At 48.5% G+C, this 21975-nt stretch overlaps 2 protein-coding genes across 2 annotated transcripts; both read left to right on the top strand.

Moving 5' to 3' along the window:
• The first annotated feature begins 9731 nt into the window (after window positions 1–9731).
• On the top strand, window positions 9732–18072 carry METTL17 (methyltransferase like 17). The gene is made up of 14 exons (XM_045288075.1): window positions 9732–9812; window positions 9941–10094; window positions 10172–10306; window positions 11472–11559; window positions 11823–11904; window positions 12213–12286; window positions 12694–12788; window positions 13139–13212; window positions 13403–13510; window positions 13743–13811; window positions 16997–17047; window positions 17270–17362; window positions 17566–17750; window positions 17833–18072. Exons 1-14 carry the CDS (start codon window positions 9732–9734, stop codon window positions 17936–17938), a joined length of 1395 nt encoding a protein of 464 aa, XP_045144010.1. The 3' UTR covers window positions 17939–18072.
• Window positions 18073–19442: 1370 nt separating this feature from the next.
• On the top strand, window positions 19443–21293 carry LOC101652988 (zinc transporter ZIP2-like). The gene is made up of 4 exons (XM_004698440.1): window positions 19443–19557; window positions 19716–19846; window positions 20221–20271; window positions 20658–21293. Exons 1-4 carry the CDS (start codon window positions 19443–19445, stop codon window positions 21291–21293), a joined length of 933 nt encoding a protein of 310 aa, XP_004698497.1.
• Window positions 21294–21975: the final 682 nt, after the last annotated feature.

Raw genomic sequence — 21975 nt, 5'->3', positions numbered from 1 at the left:
ATTAATTCGCAGGGAGGTCTTCTAAAAGGATTAAGGGATGTGGCAGTCTCTTCCAGGCTTTGAACATACTGTGTCCCTGGCCCAGTCATAGTTACAAAGTTGCAGGGCACTGTGCATGTGTACATCTAGTCCTTAACACATAACGTGTGGCACAGCACAAGATGGTGATGGTAGTACCATAGTGAAAAATACTGTCTGGGAAACCCTCAGGATAGAGCTACACTAAAGGATGGCTAAAGAGATTTAACTACTGTGAAAGGTACTGACCCCGGTAATTTTGTGATGTTTAGGGAAACGAGTATCTTGGTACGTTCTCACATAGGGTTTTCTATCCTCAGGCAGAACTGAAGAACCATCTAAACTAACCCAAGAATTCCTCCCAGGAGGAACCAGAGAATCAAGAGAGTATATTCATGGCACATATCCCAACGACACAGCTCCAGAATGACGTTGTCAAGATGAACTCTCTGTGCTTTCCATAGCAAACTGTAACATCTGTCAGATTTGTGGGCCACAGTGCTCCGATTCTTCAAGGCTCTAACTTAGAGCTCCACCAAGCAAGACAGTAGAGTGTGCAAGGGAAGGTAGAAATGTCTTCAGAGTAGTCAAGGCCCAAGAGATCCCTGAGAAAGTGTGTGTTCTCTCTGATGTGTACCCATCATATAAAGAGAGAACTTGAGACCTAAGCTGGACAAAGACGGATCTCTTCCTGAGGCTACCAGAAGCATCGAGAGTAGCCAGGTGAAACGCCTGGAGGTGAAACGTTAACTACCACTGGCGTCCTGCTTAGGTCAGATTTCTGTTTTCCTCCCTTCAAGAAACAAACACTACTTCTCCCCAACACACATCCACCACACTCACATATCAATACTCATTTACAAAATGTATCTACAAAAACACACGTTCTTATTGTTGACTCACTCCAACTCTTGCCCCCTTTTTCCCCCGTCACCATGAACTTATAAATAATTCAATTCCTTTTCTCTATTTGTCCCATAATCAGGAACTCATTTAGTTCATTCAGGTGCTTAGTGTCCTGGGCAAGGATGACTGATCAATGAGCTGCTTTTCTCTGGGCTTTCAGTTCCATGAGTGTGTGTGTGTGTGTGTGTGTACACACGCACATGTGCATGCATGCAGTTTGCAGTATAGTATATGCCCACAGAGTTAAGAGCAGCTCTGTAGCTGGATGAGGATAAAGGAAAATTCACTCCAGTTAATCTAACATGCAAGTCTGCCCTGTGACATACACAGGGCTGGGTCCTGGAGACAAATGGATTAATATGCATAGGCCTTTCTCCTGATGATCTCTGAATTAAATGGAAGTTGAGAGTCTGGAAACTGGAGATTGAAAGGGAGCATATTTTGCACAGTAAGAATGGCCACGCCTAGTGGTTATTTTTCTCTGCCACTAATCCTGTCAAAAAGAAACTTCATATTTTCTTCCTAAGTCTTGAAGCCTGGAAAGATATCAGATCTGACAATACATTTAACTTTGTTTCTTCAAAGAGCTAATATCATGCGACTTTTTTCCTGGCTATAATGTTACCTCTGCTACACAATGTGGTATTTGTTGATGGGGCTTTATTTCCAGTTACTCGTGGAACTTGTTGGGCCCTAATCTGTCATTTGTTTGCAATGGCAGCTTATCAAATACCTCTGTCTGCCCTTGCTAGTGCAGGAAGGATTGTGACTGAGGACTCTTCTGTCGCTAATACAGCCTCCCTGCAGTGCTCCCTGGTGGATCAGAAGGAACAAGCACTTTGCTGGAAGTTGCACGGCTTAGAAGTTTGGGGGTATTGGTAAAGACTACAGAAAACAAAGGAGCGTTGAAGGGTGCATGGGAAAATTCCATTATCTTTTCATTACACTTCCCCTTGAACTTTTTGAAGCCCTCTTGTATACAAGAAGAACCGTGCTGGAGAATATACAGCCAGGCGCTCCTTGCAAGCGCAGATGGTGGGACTCAGACCTGTTAACAGGAAAGACTGCTCATTTCAAAAAGACACCTTTTAGGTTTGGTAAAGTCGAGGGTCCACAAAAATGAGAGCAATCCTCCATGAGAGGAAGTGACACAGGGGTCACCGCAGTGTGCTTCAACAGACCCGAGGCTTTGAGGTCGGTACTCAAAACATTCACTGTCATCTCGGCGAGTCAGACTCATGGTGACCCCAGGGGACTCAGCAGAACTGCCCCTGTGGGTTTCGGAGAATGTAAATCTTTACAGAGTAGAAGGTCTCATCTTTCCCCCACAGAACGCCTGGTGGTTTCAAACTGCTGACCTTCAGGGTAGCCGTCCAGTAGCGTTGTCAGACTAAGAAGAAAAGCCTGATGATCCACTTCCAAAAGTCAGCCAAACCAAACAAAACCCAACCCAGCGCCTTACAGATCACAAAAGAACACTGTCCAAGACCGTACTGAAAGATGAGTCCCTGCACTGGAAAGGACTCAAAGTCCACAATGGAAAGAATAATAATTTTAACAGAACAAGTCTTAAGATGGCTGTGCGCTGGGCAACATTTCATTCTACTGTACACAGGGTCACCGTGAGCCAAGTCCAAGGCAAATAACTGAACTAGCAGCATGGTTTTTCCTGGTTATATTTGAAACAAAAATGTGTGAAATTACACATTTTACTTTATAGTGTGCTTCTTTTTGCTAAGCAATAGAGATTTATTTCCCATCTCCATGAACACTCTCCTGGAATGCTACTGGCTGGGTGGAGGAGAGATGAGCCCTGGCCCGTTTAGCCCATCTCTTCTTCCTGAGGATTCAGTTCTATTTCCTACTCAGGACAACACCCAACTGTTGACCCGAGTTTGAATTTTGTCCTCTGTGGTGGTGATCTTTTCTCGTGAGCTGTTTCGAGGGTGGAGACTTGTTCTTGCTCAAGTTTTTGTTTCTTGTTTCAACTAACCATACAAACAACAGACACCATTGCTGGGAAGGGGGAAAGACAAGCCCTTTTAACTAAAGGGCCATATTTGTCCAGCCCAGTAAAGGGTTTGGGGGTCAGCCTAAATGGGCATTGACATTTCACAGCAGAAAATGTCAAAGTGCAGATGGAACGAGAACAATACCAGCCACATGAGACACTTGGTGTGACTTCCCTCCTTTGCAATGTGTTTGTCCTAAAATTTCTCTCAGGGTGAGCATAAACCCCAAAGGGTGTGTGACTCTAGAACATTCTTTACCTGTTTTATAAAACTAGTCATTAGTTTTACTTTCTTCCAGATTTCACTGGTGAGAACAGAGCTTCACTCCACCTCCGGGGTGGAGATGCTATTGCAGGCCTCATGGGGGTGGGGGGGTGGGGGGGTGCTCATCAGGTCCCTTGCTTCCTATCGGTGAGGACCTGCTCTCCACCATTCACACGTTTCCACCCAGGGTTCCTTAAGGCTGATGACAGAGCATCACGGATAAAAACTCAGTACTCTCAAAGGAAGCTGGCCAGCCAAGCTTGCGGTCCTCGGTTGATGGAAAAGGATTGAGATAATATAGGAGACTGTTTCTAGCTCGAGGGCACAGGGACAAAAATTAGAGGGATGTCAGTCCACCAATACTGGACACATGTGTGATTAGTTTCAATGTTATACATAAAAGTTTTTTTTAAATCATTTAAAAAGTAAAGAAGCACACCAGCCTGTGTGATCATGAAGTGTCGACGGGATCAGGTATCAGGTATCAAAGATCCAAAACAAACAACTGTAGGAGTGGAGACCCAAAGTCCATTTGTAGACAAGTGGATATTCCCCCACGGTATAGTATAGCACCGACGAACCACACATCACTCCTCTAGTTCCTGGATGCTTCCTCTCCGCCCCCCCCCCACCCCAATACCATGACCCAGTTCTACCTTACAAATCTGGCTAGACCGGAGAACACACATGGGTACAGATAAGAGCTCTCAACACATAGAATTCCAGGAAAGATAAATCCCTCAGGAATAGTAGTGAGAGTAGCGAAATCATGAGGGTAGGGCCATGGTCAGGGAGGGGGAAGGGTTAGAAAAGGGGAACCCATCACAAGATTGGATATATAGCCTCCCACCCGAAGGGGACCAATAACAGAAATGTGGGTGAAGGGAGACAACGGACAGTATAAGATACAAAATAATAATAACAATATATAATAATCAAGAATTCACGAGGGTGAGAGGGTGGGGGAGGGAGGGGAGAAAAGAGGAGTTGATACCAAGGGCTCAAGTAGAAAAAGGTCTGGAAATGCTGATGGAGCATATGTGCAAATAGGCTTGATACAATGGGTGTATAGAATGTTTTAAGAGCTGTAAATGCTCCCAATAATATGATTTAAAAAATAAAAAGGAAAGCCTAGTCTAGAAGATACTCAAGAGCAAATAAGCACAATAAATAATGCTTTACGTGAAAGGTTGCAACCCAACAGGACCCTATCCAAACTAAACTCACTGCCATCAAGGCGATGCCAACTTCTAAGGTGGACCTGCCCCAGGGGCTAAAGCCGCCTCTTACTGCCACAGAGCGGCCGGTGGCTTCAAACTGCTGACCTTGCGGTTAATCACCCACTTCATAACCACGATCCCACCAGGATGCCAATAACCACGTAATTCAATCAAACTTAATTGAAACAGAACAAACACACAAAAGATTTTCAAATGAAAATAGAAAGTGTTTCAGTGTGAAATGGCTAATACATGTGCTAGCAAAAGGATTAGAAACTGATAAATTAAAAAGTAGTTTGAACAATTGGAAACAAAGGAGAGACTCTTTAAAATATTCGGGGAAAATACATTTTAAGCTAAGGATTTGCTTTAAATTAGAACACAGTGTTGTTGCCGTTGACATTGGCTGAACCAGGAGATAAAATTACATTATGAGAGCTTCTATTGTAGAAAATAAGGACTTCCTTTAAGTGTTACATTCTTTAGGGCATTCTCCGAAGCTAACATGGGGATCTATAAAACAGCCATAGAGACAACTGGGCTTGTAGCAATGGTCCATTAGCAATGGATGGCAGGCACTTTTGTAGCAAGCAGAAGTGCTGAAGGTCAGAAACGACAATCAAACAGCTCCGACCCCCAAGAAGACTACTGTCTGGTAGGCCTGGTGCTAGGAGGTGTCCTGTGCAGGAAAAAAAAGTGGTCCCACAAAACATGAGAAATGATTGTCATAGTACAGACAATGTAGAAAGGATCATACCGTCGATTGTTGTCATTTTAGGTGCCCTAACATCTGAAAACATTTCCCATTTGGAAGAGCCCTAAAATAGAAAGGAGGACATCCCTGCCCCTTGCCCCACCTTGTACTACAGAAACTGAAAGAGGATACTGTTCCTACCTCCTAGAAGCTGGAATGCTGGCAGAGTCCGGGGCCAAGCCAATCCATTTGCTCCTGTCAAAAGCTTTACCTCTTGAGAAAACCAGGAGAATCAATAGTGTAAGGATCTCAGGAAAAAGAAATCAAAAATAGATAACTAGCTTAGTCACCATGACTCCAGGAGATAACGTTCTCACACCAGTTTGTTCCATGGACACCAGTCTAACCAGCTGGCGGCCTTGTCAGCTTTTGGGTGGAGTGATGGAATAGTCCCCTGTGACGGAGCCTTCTTGCGGGTGGGAAAATGTGCTGCAGAGGTAGATTGTGGGTGTCATGGATTCTAAGAAAGAAACAAGCTCGTCTCCACTCAAGCCAGACTGTAAAGCTCCAAACTCGAGTGGGTGGGCTGTGCGTACGTATTCTTACCACCTTTCCCTTTATGCCTGTGGGACTCGAGTGTAAACTTGACAAGGTGACAGGTTGAAAGTCCAAAGCATGTGAGAGCGCCTGAGCTAGAACCGACTCAACTGTGGGCTTTGAAGGCTGTGTATATGCTGGTCGAATGGGCCGTGTGGATTCATCTCGGACCGCCAGGCCTGTGTCCGTAGCCAAGAAACGTCCACCTTTGCTTTACGCTCTGGCCTCTCTGGGCCGTGGGAGCCGTGCGTGGCAGCGCCCTCTTCCGGCCAGTGCGGCCACAAACGAGACTGCCAAGGCCAAGGGCGGGCACGGCGGGGATTGGTGTCCGAACACGGAAGCGAGTCTCCCCAGCAGGGGGCGCCCGCCATCCCGCTTGCCGGTCGCGAGAAAGCATGGGCCCGACACTGGAGGGCGCGCCGGGCGAGGGCGCCTCCCGAGCGTTTAGAGCGTCTCCCTCCGGGCAAGTCGACCCCGGCCGGGGCTCCGGGAAGTCAATCCCAGAGGGGTCGCCGCTGTCTGTCCTTCCTGCTGCCTGCGTGGTGTGGGGGAGGGGAGAAAAGTCTGTGAGAAATAACAGGAGGACGCGGAGGGACCCATAGGCGAAGGAAGAAACATTTTGGAAGACTTTTGACCTGGGGGTGTGATGTGTAAATCCTGAAGATTCCCTTGTCGGGTCTAGGAAAAGGCCTGGCCATCCAGGTGAACAGGTGTCCCTTCCTCACAGCCCACACGGACGGTCCTGATGGAGTCGTTGGTCCGGTGGTGGCAGGAAGGAGGCCGGGATCCAGCGTCAGTGACCCTCTTATTGTGGTACTGTGAGGCGATTGTTCATGGAGGGACTGGTGGTGCAGGGAACTGGTGCAGGTCCGCCGAAGTTGGCATTGGTGGCGAGATGCCCATGAATGAAGGTATTGATGTGCTTGCCTTTGTCTCCAGGAACCAGCCACCGTCGCCTCGGCACCGGTGGAGTCCTCCTGGGACCCAGGACTTGGGGTGGTCTGTATGTACTGTTAGGAGAGCTGGTGCTGAAGCACGCAGTCTGGTCCAGGAGAAGGAGAAAGAAGATCCATCTCGGACTCACGTTTTCTGTGGAAATCAGGTCCAGAACGACTGAGATCCCTGATTTTAAAACCGTTGGCCCAAGCACGTCATACTATGAATTCTCCCTCCTGCGCCTGTGGACACTGATTTCCCATGCAGTCGTGTCAACAACTATTCTCCACTTCCTTCTGGCACCCAGAACCTTCTTTTCTGAGGGTGAAGAGTGAGTTGTCCATTCCAGACATGCCTACCACCCACCTGCCCTTGCAGGGACTTGTCATACCAGGTGTTTGCCAAGGCCCACAGTGATTGTTGTTTCTTAAGGAGACCAGTGAACTTTAAAAGCTTACATCTCGCAAGTGGTCGTTTCTATCAGCCCATCTAATGCCGTAACCCTGTAAGGAGTCAGATATTACTGACAGTCCTAGACTGCAGGGAATACACTCAGAAAGGAATGCACCTTACATAGATAGGCTTACACCCCAGGCGATATTTCTACTTCCTTAAAGATACAACCTGTGTAAACACTTTTTTAAGTGAGTTTTTCTATTCCAAAGAAGTACATTGTATGTTTTCTCATATTTCTCTGCCTCCAAATAAAGATCCCCAACTCTTCAATGTACAAAGCATATCATCAGGAACCCTCCAAACTCGAGATCTTAGGGCTTTCTGAGTAAGAGAGACCAGGGGTCAGGCTTTCTGTCTCTGACCTGTTAGTCCAAAAGAGAGGTTTACTACAGAGAAGATAACACCCAATGAGAGATATATGGGCCTTGCAGAAGGGGATATCCCTACTTTAAACGTGGACCCTCCATTGCTTCTTTCCTCCTGATTCTGTAGAAATAATATCAGATTGTCTTCCTAGACCTTCGGGTGGAGGCCATTTTTCAGGTTTGTCATGGTCTTAAACATCTTGCCCAGTAGACTAACTTCATGCTAGTTCACAACTAGAATGTTTACCAGCCGAACATAGGGTGCTGATGACATCACCGCAACGGCAGAATCGAGCTTTGTGCCAGCTTTGTCACCCAGCGATTTTGAAACTTGGCAAGTCACCTCATCCTCCTCCTCATCTCTAAAGTGAAGGTTACAGACTAAGGTCTTTCTCAACATGAGCATTGCTGTCCCTTTCCCCTTAATTAAGCACCACTGATGTGTACGAATCCAGGAGGCACTTTGTGTGGGGAGCATATTGGTGTGTCCATATTCAGGTAAAGGGGAATATTTGATATGAAAATTGATTGTCCTTACAGGAAGTATTCATCCAATTCAGCCTAGTTTTTTTAAAGGTAGTGAATTAGGTGAGATTGAGTGGATTTAATGGATTTAGGACAAGAAAATAAATACACAAATGAAGACTGTATTGTTTTATTATAGCTGCCTGGCCTCAGGTCTGCATCTCGGTAAGACAAGGGAAGAAATTAGCGCATACACCTTCCAAAATCGGCACAGAACTCCAAAATCAGGCAGGTTAGAGAACCTGTTCCCTAAGAGAGTAAGAAGTGGCCCTGTAGGCATCCAAGTTATAGTAGGTATCATAGCTGGCTGTGATGGGTCTCCTGGGAAGCCAGGACTCTAAAGCCTTCTATTTAATCAGGCAAGGACAGGATAAAAGTTGACTAGTCACCAGCAAAAAAAAAAAAAAGAGTTTAGATTTAGCACCTAGAGTTCAATATCCTTTAGTATGTCTTCTTTATAATTGGCCAAGAAAAGAGGAACTGCCTCTTTTTGAACTTTACTATGGTCCTTCATTCTCTTTTTTAACTTTTATTGTGATTTGGGTGAAGGTTTGCAATGCAAATCATTAATTTCTCATTCAACTTTCACGCACGTTTTGCCTCACCTCGTTCAATGAAATCCTCTCAATGTAACACTTCTCCCTGTGTTTCTTGTTCCATTCTTCTTCCTTTTTCTCCTGAGGAGCTGCTGGTGGTTTTGAACTGCCGACCACGGGGATGGCAGCCCAACAGATAACCTCTACACCACCAGGCTTCTGTAATAAACTCTTATCATCTTGAATATTGTCTGTGATTTGTGTGTGACCATTGCAATGGATTGTTGAACCCAGCAGAGAAGTAGAGTGCTTTGGGAGGGATGGTTGGTGTCAAACCAGGGTCAAGAAGGATGACAGTGTCTAGATGTCTGGCCTCTGTCTCCTGAGAACTGGTCTTGGGGCCGGTGTGGAGTTGGAGCCTCCTTCTGCTTTTGGATAGCCAGAGGAAATCAGGCGTGCCCCCTTTGCCACTTCCCGCACCTACCATTCAACAAGAGGGAAGTGGCCCCTGCCTTCATTGAGCTTACAGTCTAGTGAAAAAGAAAAACATTCAACAAATCCTTTCGAGTAGGATGTACACATAGCAAGATACTTTTTTGAGCTTTCACGTTTTCTCTGTTTCTTTATGCCAAGGAGCCGACTGCTGGCTTTCCTCGGTGGATTGCGCATGGGAAGCAGAAGTTGCCTATCAGAAAATTCCTTTCATGGTGCCCAGGTACCATGGATTATCCTATAATTATTACAATATGACCTTTTGCAGTTCTTGAGAAGTCAATACTTGTACCTCTCCTGACACCAGGTTTCTATCCGCAAAGTTGCAGGATGGACCTGAGTTGACTAACGCGTTTGCTATCGGGAATCAAGGGTTCTTAACGTGACCAGTTAGCCCTCTGGACCCCGCGCACATTGCTCTTGGCGCATTTGTAGACAAATCACCAAGCGGATGCTGCATTAGACGACAGAAAAACCAAACGCACCGACGCGGAGGCCATCCGGACCAAAAAGCGCTCAGCTTTAGCGGACCTGCCCGAGAGCAAGCGCTGTCCACGGGGAGGTTGACGCCCTCCTGACGTAGCGGTCGCTTATTGGCTACTTGCAAAGCACTCGCTCTTTTCATTGGCTGACCAGATTCGGGTCTGAAGCTCCGCCCGCGGCAGGGACGCTGGCAGCAGCATTTCCGTTTCCGGTCCGCCTCCGGATCCATGGCGACGGCGAGCGGACGGAAATGCCTGGCCACTTTAGGCCGCTGGCGCCACCGGCGTGGAGCAGCCGCCCCTTCCCGGGTGAGCGCCCTCCCGCCCGCCCGCCGGGGCCGGGGCCGCGGCCCGGGCTCGGAGGGAACGCGTGTGCTCCGGGAGGAGCCTCTCCCCCAGCCAGCGCCCGCTACCGGCTCTTCCTCCCCGACCCGCAGGCCTTCGCCGCCCTGGTGCCCGGTGTCTCCCAGGTGGATAACAAGGGCGAATTTCTGGGGAGGAAGCCCCATCGCCAGCACCCCGGCATCCTGCAGCTCCCGCACGTGCGGCTGCCCCAGGCCCTGGCGCATGCGGCGCAGTTCCTGCTGCTGGGTAAGGAGCGCGGGAGGGAGGCGGGCCCCCGGGCCGCAGACCGAGCGAGGAGTCCACGTGCGGCCCTCCCCTCCTAGAGAGCCCGGAAGCCCACGTGGAGAAGCAGGTGCAAGCCCTGACCAACTATCTGTGGAGCCGGCATTTGCCCGTCGAGGCCGAAGAATTGCAAAGACAAGCTGTGCACCTGAAGACAAAATTCCTGCAGAACTCAGGTAGGGTTTCAGGATGCTTAAAGAGTAGGCCAGGGGGACAGCTCAGTCGGATGTGAAGGGCAAGAAATCATCTTACCATTTCCCAAATAGGCACCGCCGTTTCTTTGGCTTTCTGACCACAGCAGTTAGGACAGCGATGCCTCTCTCAAGAGGGTCAATGATTATACCTGTGGTGCGGGAGTTGGGTAAGGGGCAGTGGGGCTTCAATGTCCGGTCAAAAACTAGATCTTTGTTTTCCACCCACACAGGATTCCACTGGATTCGGACCTTCCGAGTTTTCAGTCCAATAAAATGGTCCCTATACAGCCAGCCCCCTGCGTAGTATTGAAACACAATCCAGTCATAGGCGAATGCATATAATTCATCCGGTTATGTTTATGATTGTGAATTCCTTTGTGTTACAAGACCTGTCTTTTATTCCTCTTTGTTCCCTGCACTCCCCACTGAACTTGACTTAGAGCAGGCCCTCAGTAGATACTTGCTTAGTAAGACAGAAGTGAACATAATCTTAAACCTTTTTTCAGCCCCTTTCCTCCGCACGAGGAGCCTGGTGGCACAGTGGCTATGCGTTGGGCTGCAATTCACAAGATCAACAGTTGGGAACCCCCAGCTACTCTAAGAGAGAAATGTGGGGCTTACTACTCCGAAAAAGAATTACAGTCAGAAACTCACAGGAGCAGGTCTACTCTGTTCTATGGGGTCTCTGCAAGTCTGCATCAGTGAGCTTGGTGGGGTTTTGTTGTGTTCTGTTTCCTCCACATAGAAATACTGGAGACTTCAAAAATCTTAACATTTCAGGGAAGTGAAGAAATCCCCCAAAGCATTATCTATGTCCTGTCTTATATCGTTACCACACATGCCTTGAACAAACCTGTGAGGTAGGGTTGGCTAACTTTGACAAACTACTGGTAGACAAAAATAGTGTATCAGCTACTATTTAAGCACAATTATATATGATACAATTGAAACAAACTAGTATTTGATACACTACAGTTATTCTTAAAGATGTTCCCTCAGTTCAACTTCTCTCTTGAGCGGAGGGTTGGGGGGTGAAGGGGTGTGTGTGTGTGTAGTGGGGTGCGGGTAGTTAAGGGCTGGTCGTTTATTCAGGTATTGGATCTGAGCCCTGTTCATCCTAGGTCCTCACCTCCAGCCCTTATTCTAGCCGCAGACCCAGCTCAGACAGAGGAGAAACTTCAAGGAGCTGTGCTGAGTGCCCTGCGCAGAAGTACTTACCATTGGCAAAAACTCAGGTAGGACCACTGGAAGTGATGCAGAAGAAAGAAACGTTTAACATTAGCAGGAACATTTGAGAAGTGCAATGACACAATCAGCTAAGTGTTTGTAAAAACCACCTGGCTTGTAAAGGTCCCCTGAACCCATTTGTGTCAGGGTGTGAAAGGGCTTTGCTGGAAGAGACCCTTCCAAAGATTTTATTTCCAAAAATTCAACAGTAACTGGTTATCTGGAAGGTAGAGGTTATCTTCCCTGTAAATGTGACTGCTTTTTCTGGCAGCTACGATAAGAGACTAAGTATGGTATATATGGCAGCAAGACTGGATGGTGGCTTTGCGGCAGTCTCCAGAGCATTCCATGAGGTAAAAGACCCCCAACTTCCAAGCTGAAGCCCTGACATCGGTTTCTGTCATCGTAAAGTAGTGTTCTGGAATAAGAATTCTTGGGACTTTGCATGTGTTTCGCCCTACCCCCATCCCCACCCCTGAAAGGATTTTGTGGTTCAAGAAAGGTTCAGAACTACTGTTTTAGGCACTTCCATTCAACAAAGAATTTCTATTGAATCTAAAAAGATATTTATCTTTTATTTACTCTGCCATGATCCCCTAACTTCTATCTACCAAGGCCCTAACTAACGCCCTCTCCCCGGGCACTGGGTGTATCTCACCAGATACGCGCTCGAGTTCCAGAGTTCCAGCCACAAACTTTGATGGACTTTGGCTCTGGTACTGGTTCTGTCACTTGGTGAGTAACGTTAGCTCTTTTTCTGCCGATTTTAATGCAGATCGTGGGACTTATACCACCTCAATATCAAGAGCTTGGGGAAAAAAACAGGGAAACTAGGAAAGCTAGGAGTTAGAATTTCTGTTTTTCCTTCAAATTAGGCATCACAGAAGAAGGTATATAGATTGGGGCCAGAAATGGCAAGTAGAGAAAAAGCCCATGTTTAAAAAGACTTTTAAAAAAGAAAGAAAAGAGAATAATTATAAAACACAAGTTTCCCATATCAAAGAACTCTGTCTACAAGTTTTTGGAGTTTTAAAAAATCTGTAGTTATAAACAAAATAAAATTGCTAGGTTTTTTCCAACTGTTGTAGTATCTTGTAGGGATGACATTTTTCCCGACAGTTGATTTTATGTTACTATCTCAGGGCTGCTCATAACACCTGGGGCCAGAGCCTACGTGAATATTTGTGTGTGGACAACTCAGCTGCCATGTTGGACTTGGCAGAAAGGCTCCTGAAAGGTGAGGGAAAAGTCTACGGGAGGCTCAGAGTTGAGGGCTTAAGAAAGCAAGGTGGTACTGGAAAGGGTATTTCCGTGGAGGGGAGGAGGGCAGGGGATATTTCAGGTCTCCTTACAGTGTTATGATCAGCAGAGGGTGGTAGATAGGTGCCTTTGCAGTGCCCTGGGTGGGTTGGGTGAGATTAATAGGAAAACCAAGCTTCTCTCCTTTTGAACATTTACTTACCCTATCTCACTCTCATACAGGGTTTTTGTGTCATCTTAAGGCCATCTTGGGTAAATGCCCATAGTCTGTCTCGATGGCTGATAACTTCGCTACACTCATAATTGCCATCTTCTTTTCCTCCACAGGTGGTTCAGATTCTAAGAAGAAGCCTTATGTTCCAGGTGTCTTTTTCAGACAGTTCCTGCCTGTCTCACCCAAGGTAAGTGACTGTGCTTGGAGTATTTTGAGTGTGGAATATAGCACATAGACACTACGGCCTCAGCTTCCCAAGCTAGCACTGGGCATTAGGAGAGAAAAGAAAGCTGTAGAAGAAATCAAGGGGCGAGACTTTTGTACCCCTGGAATAAGGAGACGTCTGGGTCTGTCATATTTCTTGTGTTGGTCCCCAGGTACAATTTGATGTGGTGGTTTCAGCCTTTTCCCTAAGTGAGCTGCCTAGCAAGGCTGACCGCAATGAGGTGGTTCAAACCTTGTGGCGCAAGACAAGCCATTTTCTGGTGAGTTGAGCTCCTTTTCTCTCTGCAGACAGCATCTTTAGTTTCATGACTGTCTTCCCAGGAGAGCCTGTTTTCATTCTTAGCCTTGTCTTTTGTTTTGTTTTTTTATAATTACTCTCTCAGAGACTAGTGCCCGTTCCTTTTATAGGAGCTCACTCCATCTGAGAGCTCATTCACAGCTGCTGGCTTTTTGTATAACTCAGGGCTTCCACGTATTTTCACCTCTGAACAGATCCTGATAGAGAATGGAACAAAAGCGGGACACCGCCTTCTCATGGACGCCAGGGACCTGGTCATTAAGGTAAAGGTCTGTGCTAGTCTGGGTACGTTAGAGAAACAAGTCCACAGAATCTCATGTATAAGAGAGAGTTTTATATAAAGGGTAAGTGCACATCAAGAAAGCATCCCCACCCAGTGCTGCCCAAACCCACAAGTCACATTAACCCATATGTCCAACACCAATCCACAAAGTCCTCCTCCATCTCACGAAACACACACAATGATGCCCACTGCAGGAGGAAAGCCAAATCAGTGAACGTGGCAGCATCTCAGCGCTGGCAGGGGTCTCCACATGCTGGCAGGGTTCTCCACAAGGCTGCTCCAGCACCCAGGGCTGCATCAGGGTAGGTCCATGTGGCTTCTCCTCAGGGATGTGTTGCAGGAAGTGAGCGCAAGAGACCCAAGAACTAGGAAAGCGAGGCTCACTGAGCCATTTATCTCTCCACCCTTCAATGAACCCCACGTGTTTATTGGCCAGGTTGGCACAAAGAAACTTTATATCAGGTTCCTTCATCCCCAACCTGTCAGTCACCATTTACAGGAATTCCCTTGAAAGCTGAAGAAACTGTTCCATGTTGCTAAGGCTGACTCAGGAACTTTGGCATCCCTATGTAAGGAAGTGGTTGGCAAACTAGGGCCTGCACACCGGATCTGGTCTGCCACATGTTTTTATATAGGCATGCACGCTCATTTCTCAATTAGCTATGACTTAATACAACGGACAGCAGAGTTGAGTAATTGGAACAGAGATAGGTTTTTCTTCTCGACCTGCAATGCCTAAAATATTTATTATCTGGCCCTTTTAAAAAGTTTACCAGTTCTTGGTTTGGGCATTACTAAGCCAAGAACCTTGTTGCCGTGGGAGAGCAAACTCATTTTTCCCAAAGTGGGATTGCTTTAAGATGGGGGTTCCTGAAAAGGAAGAACACGGTGCTGTGTGTGGAGCCGCTGTCTCTCTGGCTGCGCAGAAAGAGTTCTGTCATTAGGAGGATAGGCGGTGCCCAGGGTACGAAAGGCCAACTGACAGATGACTTTAATGCTGGGCTTCCAACCAGTTCTGTTATGGCCAATGAAGGGAAACAGAATTAGAGCTATTTACAACTTGGTAATTCATCTCAACACAGTAACTGGAATGGGGAAAGTTACGAGGTGTGTTAGGCCTGGTTGACCAGAGAAACAAATCCAGTGACACTCATATGTGTGTAAGAGAGCTTTATATCAAGAAGTCATTGTATATCAAGCCAACATCCCAGCCCAATGCAGTTCAAGTCCCTCCGTGCAGCACTAGTCCCAAAGTCCCTCTTCAGACTCACGCAGCCACATGCAGTGATCCAGACTGCAGGGCAAAGGTGTGTTGATCGATGGCGGTGGCCACATCACGGCTCTCGCAGGTCTCCACATGGCGCATCGACAGGAAGGTGAAGACAGAGAGGGTTGGGCAGCCTCCAGAGAGCCATTTATCTTGGTTGCACCTCCAAAGGAGGTCATCAAGCTACGAGCTGATTGACAGGCTAAACTCTACCCATATTTTCTTACAGGTGCCATGTAGGCACAAAAAAACTCACACACGGCAAAGTCCTGAAATGAGAGGCCGAGAAGAGGCATGGTACTCAGCCGCTTGATGAATGAGATTGGATTTTGGGCCAGACTGAGACAAGCACTCGTCAAAAGCTGTGTGGCCGGCGGCCATCTTTGAGTGGAGCAGTGCTGTTGAAAGCCCTCCATCACAGCTTGCTAAATGGACCCTCACTTTGAGATGATTGGCTTGACCCCTGCTCCCAGCAAACTCTTCATCGCACTCACCTTCACTCGCAACACACACAGCTTTGGGTCATCGAAAAGGCAGTGTGCCTTTGCTTAAATCAGTGGGTCTCGACACCTTTGGGGATCGAACAACCCTTTCACAGGGGTCGTCTAAGACCATCGGAAAGCACATATTTCGGATGGTCTTAGGAACCGAGACACCGCTCCTCTATCCGAGACACCACTCCTCTATCCATCTCCAGGTGGGTCTGCCCACATGCAGATATGCCCACCTACGAGTACCTGGCGTGAAGACTGTTACCCATGCTACACCATGCTTCAAGACAACATTTCATTTACTTGTCATTAGAAATGAATATTTCACAATAAATAATTACATATTGTTTTTGTGATTAATCACTATGCTTTAGTTGTGTTCAATTTCTAACAATGAAAATACATCAAAATTGCAGCTATGGAGTATCAACGAAAATAACTATGGTTGGGAGTCCCCACAACGTGAGGAACTGTAGGAAAGGGTCGCAGCAGTAGGAAGGTTGAGAACCACTGGCTTAAATGAACCAAACTGAAGCCCACTGCTATGGAATCTCTTGCAACTCAGACTGTAGAAGTGGATAGAATTGCTCCAAGTCTTCATTTTCTCCCATGGAGCAACTGGTCGGCTGCCATCACTGTCCTTTCTGTGCCACCGTATCCATACCCACTGCACATCGCGTGGATTCTAACTCAGCCAAGACTCAGTCCTCACAGGGACAGACCGTCCATCTTTCTCTCAGTAGTCAGTAAACCCCTCACCTTCCAGTTAGCAGTCCAGTGCCTAACCCACTGTGCTACTGGGGCGCCTGCCCTACACAAAAGCCTACGTGCCAACACTGGGCTGATCTTGGAATCACATCGGGATCTAGTGAGACTATAGATTCCTGGGCTCTCCCCTTAGAGATTCTCACTCATTTGGTTGTTATTGGAGCCCCAGGGGATTCCACGGACCAGTCAAGTGTAGGAGCCTCCGCACTGAAGTAAGGCTAAATAACTGTGTGCACCTGTACCTATTGACCCACAGATTCCTAATGACACAATGTACCTCATATGTAACCTAGCCATTGCCCTGTTGAAGCAGCTGGGTTCACACGAGGACATGATTTTGATCAGAATGAAATGCTAAAGAATGCCCCAACTAAGAAAGTCAAACCCATTGCGATTGAGTTGACTCCAACTCATAACAACCTTATAGGACAGAACTGTGTTGCAGGGCTGCCAACACTAACTCTTTATGGGAGCAAACTGCTCATCTTTCCCACAGAGCGGCTGCTGGGTTTGCACTGCTGATCTTGTGGCTAGCAGCCCAACTTGTAACCACTACACCACCAGGGCTCCTACTTAGTACATAGAGTGAATTTTGAGACTAAGCCCCTCAAACCCAACTTTTTGTCTTTTGTGGTTCAGGGAAAAGAGAAGTCACCTCTGGACCCTCGGCCTGGCTTTGTCTTTGCCCCCGTGAGTATTCAGCCTGTCCGCAGCAGGCAGAGACGTGCACACTTGGGAAAAGGGAATGGGTAGACCTAAGCTAGTCCCACTCCTGTCAGATTCCTCCCAGGGAGCCCTGGTGCTCCCGCCCCTGCCCTTGTGCGCTCTTATTCCCTAGTCCTTGGCTCCATCACCTCTGGTCTCTCAGTTCTCTCATCTGTGACTCACTTGCTCTTTTCTGTGTGTTAACAGTGTCCCCATGAACTTCCATGTCCCCAGTTGACAGCCTCTAAGCCCCTAGCCTGCAGCTTCTCCCAGGCGTACCATCCCATCCCGTTCAGCTGGGTATGTATGCTAGGGATACCGGGGCCTGGAGAAAACAGCCGGGGGAAGCAGGAAGAAAAAGTATCAGGTGGGAGGCATTGGACCTGGGGATTTTAGGACCTATGCATATCTGATTTATGGAATAAGGGGGGAAATGGCAAGAATAGGGATCAGGAAGATTGCTCCTGTATCTTTTTCCGCCGGTCACGATATGTTTACCTTAGAGCACGATGCCAAAGGAGGAAAAGTTCTCGCTGGTGATTCTTGCCCGGGGCTTTCCAGAGGAGATGCATCGCTGGCCCCGGATCACTCAGCCTGTACTGAAGCGGCCACGTCATGTGCATTGTCACCTCTGCTGTCCAGATGGACATATGCAACATGCTGTGATCACTGCCCGAAGGCACGGCAGGTATGGGGTGTTTTCAAAACCAGCGAGAATGTACAGCTAACATTGGCATTTCTTTTGCTCACATTGGCGTTTCCTTCCATAGGGATTTATATCGCTGTGCCCGAGTCAGCTCTTGGGGAGATCTTTTACCTGTGATCACTCCATTGGAACGTCCTCAGTTCCCTGCTCAGGATCCTTCTGAGGATTGAAAAGGATCTGTCACGAGTATTCTGTCAAGCCCACCGGGCCAACGCGTCCTGGTATCCAGGATAGTGATGCTGGTACTCTGTATGCCTGTGTTTGTTCGAGGATTTAATAAGAATAAAGTTTAAAAGAATGAAAATGGATTTTGTGATTCTTAAGAGGTATAAACCAAAAACTCAACTGCCATTGAGTTAATTCTGACTTAAAGTAACCCCTACACAGAGTTTCCAAGATTGCCTCATCTTTATCCCACTGAGCAGCTGGTGAGTTTGAACTGCTGACCTTTGGGTTGGTAATCCAACACTGAATCCACAGTGCCACTCTCCTGGCCCACCCTAGAGTGAAGAGACTCCTAGACTATCAGGGCTAGGTCTCAGGCAAACTTAAGGTTGCCTTCTCATATAGAAGCACTGCTACCAGAGACAAAGACTGGCCTGGGAAGGTGTGCTGGGAGTGGGGCAGCCGCCCCCAGCACTCTGACTCTGAGAACTGGCTCGGCAGGTCTCCAGGTTGTTATGCAGGTCACCTGGATAGAGGAGCCAGCAGCTGGTTAGCCTCTTTTTTTCCAAACTCCTCCCTTACATCTTTCCTAAAGCCCCGTGGTTACCCTGGAGTTTATACATTACCCTCAAGTTGGTCCCAATCAGGACTGAATCCTACGTCTCCACCCCAGTGTGTAGCCGGGACCCTTCTGTTGACTTGGTTTCTTTCTCAGTGTCCCCTTAGGCTGAGCAGTTTCAGGGCTGGAGCACCTTTCCCTGTAAAGCAGCTCTGTCCCTCTCCTCCAGCTCCTATGAGGAAATGGAGGCACAGAGTTGTGACAGTCTCAGTGTTGTAATACAAGAAGAATCAGCACTAGACATTTCCATGCCTGGAGCTATTTTTCTGGGGTTACAGGGAAGGGGAGTTCCCCGACCTCCTCCTTCCCACAGTTGCAGCAGTCCCACCTCAGCCCCACCTCCTCATTACCCCCAGGTGCCCCTAAATCCCCTCTGAAAGAGTAGGGTTCAAGTATCAGCATAGCAGTCTATACGGTTTGGGATGGGGGTGGAGAGGGGCTGGCAGGCTTAGATCAAATGTCCTCAGAAAGACAGGATGAGATTGTCCCCAACCAAACAGCAGTTAGGCAGCCATCAGAAACTCACATTTGGGGCTAGAGCTGCTCCAAGCCTGAGCGAAGGCATCCACAGCCCTTGGATTAGTCACAGCACTGAAGAGGAGGAGAAGGCACAGTGCTGGGCTGTGCCTGGCTGGGAGGCTGGAGTTTCTGGTTTAGAAGTTCAGGAAGGTCTGAGGCAGGGGAGGGGCCTCTAAATCAAGAGGGCGGGAAGCCAGGACAGAGCCCCAGTCAGCTATGCAGTGCTGCGCAAGCAGAGGCCACACTGAACAGAAAGGACATTGAAACTCAGGGCTGAGAACCTGCAGCTCTGACCTCCTGAGCTACCGCTCCTGCGCCAAGGGTTCTAACTCCAGCTGTCCTCCTGGGACCTCTGCTCCTGGAGCCACGGGATGGAGCCTCTCCTAGGAGTCAAACTCGGCTGCCTCTTTGCCCTGTTGGCTCTCACCCTGCTCTGTGGCCTCATCCCCATCTGCTTCAAATGGTTCCAGATTCATGCAGCCACAGGTACAGCCCTCCCTACCCTGTCTTTGTCCCCCTCTCCACCTGACCTACACCCTATGGATAACCCCAGAGGTGGCATCCTGAGGACCTCCTGCCCCTCCTCAACCACCTTTGCCTGTTTCTGCATTGCTAATTGCATTGCAACTTGGGCTTTTCCTTAGGCCGCCATCGCAGGGTGCTCAGTCTCCTGGGCTGCGCTTCTGCGGGAGTCTTTCTGGGAGCAGGGCTCATGCACATGACCGCTGAAGCTCTGGAGGCCATTGAATCCGAGATCCAGAGTTTCCTGGTCCAGGTGAGCAGCAGAGAGGCTGACCTGTGGGGCTATGAGACCAGGGGGACAGACAGCTGCAGGGGAAAGGGGCAGGTGATGATGGAGCCAGGGGCACAGGTGAAACCAGATGGAGGTGACAGCTCCTGTGTGGGATGAAGAAAGGAAATCTGACGGGGCTTTGAGTTTTTCACAGTGTATCTGCTATGTCATTCCCAGTGCAGCTACTTAGATATATTACGAAGAATTATGCAATGAGAAGTGACCATGGTCAGCTTCAGAACATTGTCTTCATTCTTGTTCTGTGGGTTTTGAGGACAGCCATGGGGATGAGGGGACACGGCAGGAAACGGAGATGCTCCATCCCGTGTAGCTCACTGCTACATCTCTCGCCCTAGAACAGGACAGAAAATGAGAGAAATGCATCTGAGGTTGCTGATTCCGCTCAGGTGAGCACTCCCCCAGGGCCCCTCCCTAAGGAGTGACATGACGCCCATCGTGTCTTGTGCACACCCTTGGAAGGCTTTCTGAAGAATCCCAGGAACTCCTTCCCTTTCCCACCTCAGGCATTGCAGCCAAAGGAGGAGCGACCCCAATCCTTTCAGGATCCCGAACTTAGGCTTTGCTCCCTTGGTCTCCCTGGGTCCTGGGTCCCGATTTCTACCTTTCTTGATAAGGACATTCTTTTTGCAATGTTTTCATCTACCCCTGCCTTCATTTCCTCTTCTTTTTTTTAAATGTCTTGTTACCACATTTCCCCTTCTCATCAATTTCTCCATCCCGTGCCCATCCAAAGTCCTTCCTGCCCCCTCTCACAGCCTCTTTCTGTCTCCAGGTGGACTACCCCTATGGAGAACTCATCATCTCCCTGGGCTTCTTCCTGGTCTTCCTGCTGGAGTCCCTGCTATCGCAATGCTGCCCTAAGATGACGGGGCCGTCGTCAACCGTGCAGGAGGAGGAATGGAATGGGGGGCACGCCTTTGAACTCCACAGCCATGGGCCTCTCCCCTCACCCTCCCAGGGCCCCCTTCGAGCCCTGGTTCTCTTGCTCTCGCTGTCCTTTCACTCGGTGTTTGAAGGTCTGGCTGTGGGGCTGCAGCCAACAATGGCGGCAACGCTGCAGCTCTGTCTCGCTGTCCTGGCTCACAAGGGGCTCGTGGTGTTTGGTGTCGGACTGCGGCTGGTACAGGTAGGCACCGCATCGCGATGGGCCATGTTCTCCATACTTGCATTGGCTCTGATGTCCCCTCTGGGCGTCGCTATAGGGCTGGCAGTGGCTGAAGGGGGCTCTGAAGGAGGGCAGGGTTTGGCCCAGGCAGTCTTAGAGGGAGTAGCAGCTGGCACCTTCCTGTATGTCACCTTCCTAGAAATTTTGCCCCGGGAATTAGGTTCTCCTGAGGCCCCTCTGGCCAAGTGGAGCTGTGTGGCTGCTGGTTTTGCCTTCATGGCCTTCATTGCCTTGTGGGCATGAGGGATTCCTGCCTCTTCTGGTGGACTTATGTGGAATGACCTGCCTACTTCCAGGGACACCTCCCCATGCCTCTGGCTCTCGGGTACTTATTTCTTCAGTCAGTCTACATGGCATTCACTAGGCAGCATCTCCGTGGACACAAAGGCAAACTCACTGCCACTGAGTTGATTCTGACTCATCAGACTGAGAAGAACTGTCCCTGTGAGTTTCTGGGACTCAAAATCTGTACAGCAGTAGAAAGCCTCATCTTTCTCCCTTGGAGCAGCCAGCGGTGTTGAACTGCTGCCCTTGTGGTTAGCAGCCCAAGGCCTAACCCACTGTGCTACCAAGGCTCCTCCGCCATGGGCCTGGGCTACACCTCAGCTTTGCCATAGAGGAGATCCCACTTCTCACCCAGGATGGAGAACAGGAGGTTGAGGTTGGGTGCCCATCGATCGGACAAGGTATAAAAACCATCACACAAGATTTGTGTCTTGTCCCATTTTTGCTTCCGTGAAAATAAAAGATCCATTATTTTTTACCCTTCTCCTTCCACCATGCTGTATTTTATTTCTCTTGGTTTCCTAAAAGCTCCCTGGCCCAGGAAATGGTAGAGTCGGGAGTGGGAAGGGCAAGTTGTGGAACCAGTATTTCTTCTGGAATCAGGATAACCATTCTATCAAAGCTACAGGCCATGCTCCCC

Source organism: Echinops telfairi, unplaced genomic scaffold, assembly GCF_000313985.2.
Source record: "Echinops telfairi isolate 266 unplaced genomic scaffold, ASM31398v2 ScPeMD7_18;HRSCAF=68, whole genome shotgun sequence".
NCBI lineage: Eukaryota > Metazoa > Chordata > Mammalia > Afrosoricida > Tenrecidae > Echinops > Echinops telfairi.
This window is presented reverse-complemented; position numbering and strand designations above follow the sequence as displayed.

Bases quoted from the DNA above. Each gene is read 5' to 3' on its own strand.
- LOC101652988 (XM_004698440.1), top strand. From the start codon at position 19,443: ATGGAGCCTCTCCTAGGAGTCAAACTCGGCTGCCTCTTTGCCCTGTTG. The intron at 19,558-19,715 runs GTACAGCCCTCC...GCTTTTCCTTAG, and splicing joins CCAGATTCATGCAGCCACAG to GCCGCCATCGCAGGGTGCTC. The intron at 20,272-20,657 runs GTGAGCACTCCC...TTCTGTCTCCAG, and splicing joins AGGTTGCTGATTCCGCTCAG to GTGGACTACCCCTATGGAGA.
- METTL17 (XM_045288075.1), top strand. From the start codon at position 9,732: ATGGCGACGGCGAGCGGACGGAAATGCCTGGCCACTTTAGGCCGCTGG. The intron at 10,095-10,171 runs GTAAGGAGCGCG...CTCCCCTCCTAG, and splicing joins GGCGCAGTTCCTGCTGCTGG to AGAGCCCGGAAGCCCACGTG. The intron at 13,511-13,742 runs GTGAGTTGAGCT...ACCTCTGAACAG, and splicing joins GCAAGACAAGCCATTTTCTG to ATCCTGATAGAGAATGGAAC.